Source organism: Odontesthes bonariensis, chromosome 13, assembly GCF_027942865.1.
Source record: "Odontesthes bonariensis isolate fOdoBon6 chromosome 13, fOdoBon6.hap1, whole genome shotgun sequence".
NCBI classification, from domain to species: domain Eukaryota; kingdom Metazoa; phylum Chordata; class Actinopteri; order Atheriniformes; family Atherinopsidae; genus Odontesthes; species Odontesthes bonariensis.
Window position 1 is genome coordinate 14,169,208 of NC_134518.1, and position 9,812 is coordinate 14,179,019.

The following is a 9,812-nucleotide window of genomic DNA, read 5'->3' on the forward strand; positions in this document are numbered from 1 at the left end:
GAAACTGTAACAAATGTGGTTGTGCGTGACTGTTACATGTTCAAAAGTGCATTAGGACAGCGTTATCCCGCATACTGTCAAGCAAGAAAAAAGAAAAGATCAAATCTGAATATTTATAATGATAGGTGTGGGACTAGAGATTAGGAAAAGTACATGATAGAAACATGTTTGGTGCCTTGATTCTTGTTTGTACAAAACAACAGCAATACTATTTCACAATAACTATTCCTTTATAATATATCAATTTTTTATGTTCTTCTGAGACTGGGAAACCTGTAAATGTGTACACACACAGAGACATGAACATATATGTATATACCTATAGATATTGACATATTTTCATAAACATGCTAGACATGGAGATGCAAGTGTCTATAAGTGTCATGGCTAATTAGCATATCAATGCAGAAGCAAATTTATGAAGCAAGTGTGTATGATAAAATTCACACATATTTTCCTTGGATGAATAAAAGGAAAGCAACTCACCAAAGTCACTGAATTTATGGCCCCTGTAACACGGCTAGTTTTAAGGCAGGACTGATGTACCAACCTCACCCATTGGAGCCCTGTGTTGAACTACAGAGGTGGAATGGTCGTGGGGGAAAGGTTCATGTGAAATTAAATCAAATTGATTGAAAAAAAGATATTTGATAATCCAAAAGGGAAATTATGATGTTGCAGTGCTTTTTCTTTTTCATTATCCAGTATAGGTAGACAGACAGATGTCTGCATGTTTGTGTGGTGGTTAGCATCATCGCCCTACGGCAAGAAGATTTGTGGTTTGAATCCCGAATTTGCATGTTTTCCCTGTGTGTGGATTGTCTCCGGATTCACAGGCTTCCTCTCACCATGCAAAATTCTGCATGTTTGGTTGATTGCTGAGTAAAGTGATTTTTTTTGTCTCCATGGTGGACTAGCACCCTGCCTAAGGTGTGCCCCACCTTACACCAGGCGGCAGCTTGGATAGGCTCCAGCCGCCCCACAGCCATGAATTGGATTAAGCAGGAATACAAAATGGATGGACAGCCAGACAGAGACATCAAAAAAATCCACTCAACCAGCACAGCTTATAGATAAGTGCAGAATAAATCTGTCAAAAATCAATGTTTTATTGAAAAAAAAACGGTTCAGTAGAAGATTAAAACATATACTAAATACACACAATATGATTGCAGCTGTTGCAACTTGCTGCTGCAGCATATTCTAGAATTTACTATGTGTTGCTGTTGCATTGTTGAGCTTGCTACAGAGGTAGTTACAGTGCTGAATTTGCATTTGTGTGTAAGGGAAAGCCAGCACGACAGAACGCACTCCATTTTTCTCGAAGGTACAATTCAGGAAGAGTAGTGTTTCAACGACACCAGCTTGCTGTGTGAAAGCACACTCTAATATGGCACTGATCCACCCTCCATTTGGTCTGTGAAAATGACCAAAGAGGAACAGCACCAGTTTTACGACATGACTTTGTTTTTTTTCTTTGTTTTTTTTGCACCAATGAGACAAGACCTCTGAGTGAAAAGGGCTACATGAAGCTCCACGCTGGACGGTGACCCCTGCAGCATGTTTCTGTGAAGCAGGTGACACTGGCCTGGACAAGGGCAGTCCAGATGTCATGATCTATGGGTCTGGCTTTCTTCTTCGTTTTAGTTTTGTCATGGTTTTAACTTTAGCTTTTTCTGAACATTACCTCCTCTTTTATTTTGTGGACATTTCTGTGTTCTATAGAGTTAGTTTCACAGTAAACCTTTACAGCAAGTCCTTGTTTAGTGATTGTTTGCCCTCACCTGAGTCATTGTCCGCATCTAATTAGTCAAGTTTTATTTTACATCAATTTGATTTTATTCTTCTCGGACTTGCTGGCTCTGCAGCACCTTTCGTTTGGTTTAGATGAAAGCATTTTATTTCTACATTTGCCTGCCTCTGAAAGCTTTGTCTGCATCTAGGTCCTCTTTGTATACAGTGCATGACACCGCCTCCTGTTTCGTCCAAAGTTTGGAACGGGATGAATAGACCCCTGTCCACTCATCGTCCCCTTTCCACCTGTTTGCCTGTCTGTGTGTTTAGTGAGTGTGACTATTCTGCATTCATTATGGCACAATTAGTGTTTGCTAAAAAATTATTTCAGGGTATTTTAATTATCAGTTGATCACTGGACCACTAGCAGCCCAAGGAAATATGCTCTGACTGCAGCCTGGTGTTGGTCTGTTTATTGGTGGTGAAATTAACATTTCGACATCACTTTGACATCCAGATGTATGGTGCACACAACAAACCTGTAGGGAAGGAATTGGTAGAAAGCAGAGTGAAGTACAGAGGGATTTGTGTGGCAGTGGGTTATGATTGAAGCTCAGCTGTGGATTAAAGATGTGGAGCAGTGATTCAGGGGACAGCGCCAGGTGAAGCTGATTTTCACAGCTGCAGTGCGATCTTTAATCAGTCCCTGCCTTTACTTTATTTCTGCTGTACTCCCTGCAGTCGTCTGCTAAGGCCCTGAACTCACCGTGGTTGGTCTTGCAGTCGCTCTGTAAGCGCGTTTTACTCCTTCTGGTGAAAACGCAATCAAAAAACATTTCTTGTTGCACCGTCAGTGCAGAGTGTGACCGGGACAGGACCAATTACAGCGAGATCTTATCACATTTTGCCTGTGTTTATTGCAGATACGTGGGCCTAGGTTGTGTGAGCACTTTGCGTCATATGGAGACTACTGATGTTGAGATGCTGTGGAGTTGAGACCCTGATAGCACTAATCCTGCTGATTACAGAGAGCACACATTCTCTCTGAGGGTTGATTACAGAGCTCAGGATGGCACACCAGTCACTTCACAGGTGGCCTTTGTACATGTGGAGATGTAGTAGACAGACTTGAAGATATAGAAGCAAACTAGAAGCACAGTACAATACACATCATGCACTAAGCACATTAATCTTACTTCAACCTCTGGGCATGTCTGGTCTTGGCTGAATGAAGACTGTATCTTGCCTAGAATGGCATTAAACATGGTGCTCTTCCAGATTTGTGTGCTTTAACATGCAGTCTCTTTGGCTGGTTTTCAGGACGCTACAGTTGTATTTCTCATGATGTTTCCTAATGCTTTGGAGCCCCACCGGTATGAGCTTCAAACACAGCGAGAGACACCTCTGTCTCTTCTGACAGAGCAGAGACTGGGACTAATCGCAGCGGGCGCCACACACTTCAGGAAGGTAGCAATTTTCCATCATTACCTTTAAATCCTGCTTAAAAGAACCGGATTCCACAGGCCTAATTACAAGGTGTTAATAATAACAATGTAATGACAGTAATGCCCAAAACCATAATCCATCTCCCAACTGACTCTCACATTTAAGTATCGGTTTTCTGCACGGTGATGTCTGAATTTTAAAAGCAGCATGATTCTTATTGATTACCATTGTGATTACTTCCACAACTGCTGTGTAAAGTTCCGCGAGTTGGGGCTTGATTTAGGAGCTTTGTCAGGTATTGTTAAGTAGAACGACAGCTCTTGAGACAGATGCCTCTCTGGTGCTTTTCATCCTGGTGCCACTGATCTTCCAAGACACAGCCAGGCCAATCCAGCAGCCTAATTGCCGGATGGGATATATAGTTGAACAGCCTGGAATCAATTTCCTCCCTGACCTCGTGATGACACGGTTACATTAGCAGGGTTCTGCACTAGTCTTCAGTTTCATACAAATTTTGTATGCATTCATTCAGATTTCAGGATCAAGCCAGCCTATGCTCATTTGCACATTAATGTCAGTCTCATTTATGAGATAAACAATCGTCTACTTAATGATTACTGCTAAATGAAGCAGATAAGTTGCTGGCCTGCTGTGTGCTTAGGGGTGTGGCAGAGTGCAGCGCCCTAAACACGCCGTCCAATCACAAGTCTTCTCGCAGATTTGGGATCAGGACGCATCTGGCTGAAGGTCCCGAGGACGTGCCAAAGTTTTTCCAGCACCAATTCCTGTCAACTCGATAGAAGTTACTCTGACTTTTCTCTCCGACTGCCCGCTGCATGTTTCTGGTCAGAAAGGCATGAGTTTCCTGGGCTGGAATTAGAAACTGATCCACGAAAACCCAGCATGTCTGCCCCCGCAGACTTGAGAGACGAGTTGTCCACAGACGAGGATGTGGAGACAGCGACGTTGAACAGACGCTCGGAGCAGGTGTCCCGTCTGCCCTTTAGTGTTGAGGCGCTCATGTCGGACAGGAGGTCGCCGCCTGCGACGAGCGGAGAGAAAGGAAATTACGCTTTGACTAAAGATAATGCGCGCAGACCGGATGAAATTTCCCAACACTTAGTATCTATTAAATCAGAGTCGTTGGGACAACGGGAAAGGCCGTCTTGGATATCTGGCTCAGTTAAGATGTCAATACCAAGTCGTAAGTAAATTCATTGTCAGTAAGATTTTACTGTTGATCCTTGATTGATGAACTTCCACTTGGACGATCCATGTGAACGTGAATCAGATCAGAAAAGGCTGAAAAAGATCGCTGTTTGCTCTAAATTATAACTCATAGCCTATATATGTATGATTTTATCTAAATTTGGTCTCACCAACATTTATCTGATTTCCCCTTTTTGTTGGGATTATGTTGCTTTGAAATTTGAATTTAATAAATTTAGTTTAGTTTTGAAAATTTTATATTTTACCAGCTCATTATTTAGACAAAATATAATCTAAATATATAATCTAATCACACACACACACATATAAATATACAGATGCATAAGTGCCCTAATATCTCCTTATATTTTTAATCTTTTATGAAATTTAAGATGAAAGCCAATAAAAATTCGAAGAAGCACCAAACTGGGAAGATTTTATTATTCAAATTATTATTCAAAACAAGTCAACAATGTCGTCCCTTTTTTTATTATTATACTTAGTTTACTGACTGAATAATGAGCCTGGCCTAAATCATCTTATTTGATTATGAAGCTAGTGATTTGGTGTATAATGGATGACATATCTGTCTTGTAGGGCAGTTCAGTCCTGCAGTCTGCTCCTTGAGAAAGCACAAAACCAACCGCAAGCCTCGCACTCCCTTCACCACAATGCAGCTCCTCGCCCTGGAGAGGAAATTTCATCAGAAGCAGTACCTATCCATTGCCGAGCGGGCCGAGTTCTCCTCCTCCCTATCACTGTCCGAGACCCAGGTCAAGATCTGGTTTCAGAACAGACGAGCCAAAGCCAAAAGGCTTCAGGAGGCCGAGGTGGAGAAACTCAAGATAGCTGCTGGCATTGGGTCCAAGGCTGTGTTCTGCCCTGGTTTTTCATCCTTTGCCTTTTCCCACAGTGTCAACCTGCAGGCTGGTTCAGCAGGGCTCTACAGACTGGGCTGCTCGCACAGCCGCACTCCCCTCCTCCCTGCCGCACATCTGGCCATGTACGCCTCACAGCTGGGCTATAGCCTGTTTCACCTCTCCTGAGAGGAAGGGGAAATGCACCGACTTTGTTTAAAAAGGTTTGACAAGATGGTATCATTAAATCATGCACCGTATAAAAAAAAACATGACTGCAAAAGATCTGATGTGGCGTCGAAGCTTCGTGGGATTTTCTAGCCTTGAGTTTCAAGGAGACTTTTTATTAATGAACGAAATTTTCCATGGGAGTCCAAAGATCGACGCAATCCTTTTTTCCTATTTGCTAGTATACTGTCCAAAATACCAGAGTGTGTATTTTGCAACCATCTGAATTGTTTTCATTGCTCTTATTTGTATTTCATGAACGATTCAAGTGCATTTTTCACTTGTTAGCCGTGAAGATGCTGAGAAATTGGAGACTGACAGCTTGGGCCGAAGCATCTCATGAAAATTCATCCATAAAAGCCAGAAATACTCCCAAATGACACATACTGCATTTATTTGTGATAGCCCAGAGAATCATGTATTTCTTGATGCATATCTACACTATTAAAAGCTATTATCTTATGTGTATAATCCTAAAATGAAACCTTCAGTTTTCCAAACTCTTGTCCTCTAACCTTTTTGAAGAATGCATGAAGCATAAAGCTGTATAAGTAACCCATTAAGCTTCAGCACAGTTATCTTGTAATACACAAACTCTGGCTTGTGTTTCCATTCCCAATCCTAATCTCATTTTTTTGATTTCCAGTGGTATCATCTGTCTTCTCTTGTGCACTCCTCTTTCAGTGCCATGGTTTTCATCCCATTCTACATGTTGTTCACTCCCAGACATCTTCAGAGCAGTTAGTAGTTGGCATTTCGCAACTGCTGTTCTCCCAGAAACTTGTTTACCAAACTTCTATGGTGATCAGACTTCCTCTCCCTCCTCCCACAGCCCTCTGAGCCCCGCTGTAAGTGATCCAAATAATTAATAATAATGTCTCTGTCCTGTTCAGGTTTCCCAGTAAACCATGACGGGGCCTCATTTGTTTTATTATTTAACAATGTGTTTTCCCCCTGCTGTTACATAGTAAAATGTCTTCTGTGAGAAGTACTGCTGCAATGTTATGGATTTTAACTCTCGGTCATAAATGGTCTTGTTCTATCCTGGTTAAAAGCAACAGCTCTGCTCGCTGCTGCACATACTGGCCCCTTTATCTGTCACTTCCACTTTGGTCTAGAATAGATTAACTGCTCAAGTCATAAGGCTAAACGTTTCACTTTAGTGTCTGTTGAGTTAGACTAATTTAAAAAGAAAGTTGGATACCCTCGCTATGATAGTAGTTAATGTCTGTTACAGTGTTTTAGTCTCAAAACGCATGAAAAAACACTAGTCTAACCTCTGAATTCAGCTTTAGACTTAAGTTAGGACCTACCACTATGTGTATGATTGTGTATTTAAAACCAGGTGGCCCAAGTGCAGAGGAGTTACACTTAAATGAATATTTATCCTGCCAAATATGCCTTCAAGATGTAAAATTGTTTCTTATTGCTACAATTGTAAACATGTGTTTTATTGCAGAGGTTGAGATTTTTGTTTAATGTGAGCCTTTTTTAAAATATATACTTAGATGGAGCCTGTCTCGCTCCGTGAACTTTGTAACATGGCACCACAGCAGGCTGTCCCTTTACAGTCGATGATTTAATTGTGTTTGTCAAAGAATTCTGACTCCAAAACTCTGTGAAATTATTATGTGCAGAGTCAGATAACAGAACAGGACATTATATGGTCTCTCTCCCTCTGTCAAAACTTGGAAAAAGCTTGTGACCATTAGCACATATTTCACAGTCCATTTACTCCCCTCTGTTTGGAAATGAAACCTAGCATTAAGTTGATAGAAAAGGCCCTCAATGGCCTATTGGCCAATATTACAGTCTCTGTAAGAAATAATGAGTAATAATGATGATGATGAATATTTAAAGGAAATCAAAACGACCAAATTATTTGACAAAGAATGACAGGAAATGGGAGGAGGGAAGCTGCTTGAATACTGACTGATCTAATCTGATTTTCTCAGGCTGAATAGTCAATAGGGATTTAACTAATGCAATCTTGATATTGCCCTGCGCTAAAAAGAGCAAGAGGCCCAACAGGGCTTATAGAAGCTTAAATAATAATGTAAATTTTTCTGTGCTAAATACTTTTTGAAGCTAAAATGATGATGGTATGAGCTTCTCTCCTTGCTGAGTTGCAGTGGCAGAATAGATAATAAATGGAATCCATTATGTAAAAGAGGGCATTTCCAGTAATACTCAGAGCCAGGGATGTGGATTTTGTCCTTCCCTTTTTACACTTGATTGATAGGTAGGCATTCTCCACCGGGCCACGCAGTGTGGATGAATAGGTGAAAGTCCACCCAGAACCAATAACTCTTGACAACAAACAAAAATGACCATCATGTTACAAAAAGAAGTTGCAAATAGGACTTAAAGGTAATCAGTGTGTCATGTTAAGCTTCCTCCCTGATTGAAAGTTCTTGCAGTTGTGAACAAAATCCACTAGGTGTAGCAGCTTCCCATCTATTGCTGTTCAGATATCAACAAGCTCGTTCAGTCTTCTCGTTCTTGGCATTTAAAACGTATTTCAGAACACTTTAGGTAACACCATATCATCCTATGCAGATTTAACGTGTTGGCAAACTGGCAACTTTCAAGCTCTTGGAAAATGTACGTTACATCCATTATGAATAGCCTGGTGAATCAAAGATGACACTCTTGTTCCTTTATATCCGTGCTAAACGGCTCCAGTTAGGGGACTGGGGATTTCAAGAGTTCACTGTTGCAGTGAAAGAAGCCATTAGATTCTCATACACATATCACTGCAAGCAGTGGTGCATGAAATCTGCTCTAATTGTGAATGAGATATAATCTGATTGAGAATAAGAAGCTCTCCTCACCTCATTTTTACTCTTATAGATGAAGTTATGCACCGTAATAAGCAGGTGAATATTTCCATCAGGCTGCCACATCATTAAACATGACAGCATATGATTTATGAATGAATTCATTAATTTAGAATCTGTTCAAGACTAAAGAAAGCAGTCGGAGCCATTTTGTTGACAGAAAAGGAGCCAGCTTGGGATTTTGTCATTGCCCCACTCCAAACTGTCCCTGTCTGTTTGGCAGAAACATCCAAGTGCATGCAGCTTAGCTGATAAACACTATGTGCTTCATTGCACACCAATGACCCCCCCCTTGAACACACACACACACACACCGCACTTCTTGTCAGGGAGGCAGTAATGCGAGACATGGCAAACACAACAAGGATTTCTCTTTTACTGCACATAACTCGCACCTCAGAAGAGAAAAAGCACTGTGTGGTGTATTTATTAACGTGACAATGCTTATGTGGCAAGCAGCTTCGACTGCAGCAAAAATTGCTCTTAGGAGCCACTGAAAAGTCATGAACGTGGTGGGGACACGCTTGTTGTTCCTACGATGATGACTCATGAAGTTCCTGTAGTCGTCTCTTCACCAATGATCACATGATAGTGATGTTGAATTTTTTTTTTCTGTATTTGCGTCATTTCAAAAAAGTATTTATATTCCACAGTCATGTCAAATTGGCAGAATATTTGTTGATTGTATGTTTTTAAAATGATTGTCTTTATGTTGTAGAATGGTATATCTTGGGTTGCAGAATGCTGAAAGCCATTACACATTGACATTATGTACTGGGTGGAAGGGCTTTCATCTTGTGTTCAAAGCTGTGGAGCAGGTGTGTTTCCTTGAACGCCCCCTGCTCTGTCCCTCACATTTGCTGTGAATTTTCAGATTCTGCATCTCTGAACTCTTCTTTTTTTTTTCTCATCTTTATTTAATTAAATGCCCGTATATGTCATGTTGCATGAAAGGTAGAAAGAGCCATGAGCAGTTTTGATATAATTAGGCACAGAGTCCGCCTTCATCCTGTTGCTGTTACAGTTAATCTGTGTGCTCATTATGACAATATAAGAGAACAAGCCGTGACTTTCATACAGTTGCAAGTCCTCACCGGGGGAATTCGATTTTTACTGAAGCATTCATGCTCAGACACACACACAGATGCAGACCTTGAATAATCCCACCTCGAGCAGTTTCTTTTCTTTTGTCTTGTTCTTTCAGCTGGTTTTCAAGAGACATTTCCCTCAAGCCTGTTGGCCAAATAACATGACCTATTTAAACATAAAGACACACCTAAAACCTCTGGCTTCGAGGCTGTGCGATAGAAAGGTACTCTTGGGTTACAGTTTGTGTTTTTTTTCCTAAACAAAGATCTAGGGCACTGAACGTTGGAACATGAGGAAATCATAGCAGAAATAACAACACACTCAAGGATATTTTTCTATTTCATTTATTCTGAAGTTTTAAACACACCCATTTTCCGTTTCTCTCTAAACTTGTGTGTCTCTCTATCGC

The 9,812-nt window shown here is 40.9% G+C and overlaps 1 protein-coding gene across 1 annotated transcript; it reads left to right on the forward strand.

The window, feature by feature from the left end:
- The first annotated feature begins 4,000 nt into the window (after positions 1-4,000).
- LOC142397233 (homeobox protein XHOX-7.1'-like) lies at positions 4,001-6,969 on the forward strand. The gene is made up of 2 exons (XM_075480575.1): positions 4,001-4,384; positions 4,987-6,969. Exons 1-2 carry the CDS (start codon positions 4,084-4,086, stop codon positions 5,433-5,435), a joined length of 750 nt encoding a protein of 249 aa, XP_075336690.1. The 5' UTR covers positions 4,001-4,083; the 3' UTR covers positions 5,436-6,969.
- Positions 6,970-9,812: the final 2,843 nt, after the last annotated feature.

What these genes read in the sequence shown, in the direction of transcription:
- LOC142397233 (XM_075480575.1), top strand. Translation starts at nt 4,084, where the DNA reads ATGTCTGCCCCCGCAGACTTGAGAGACGAGTTGTCCACAGACGAGGAT. An exon ending in TAAGATGTCAATACCAAGTC is followed by an intron (nt 4,385 to 4,986) that starts GTAAGTAAATTC and finishes TCTGTCTTGTAG; the next exon opens with GGCAGTTCAGTCCTGCAGTC.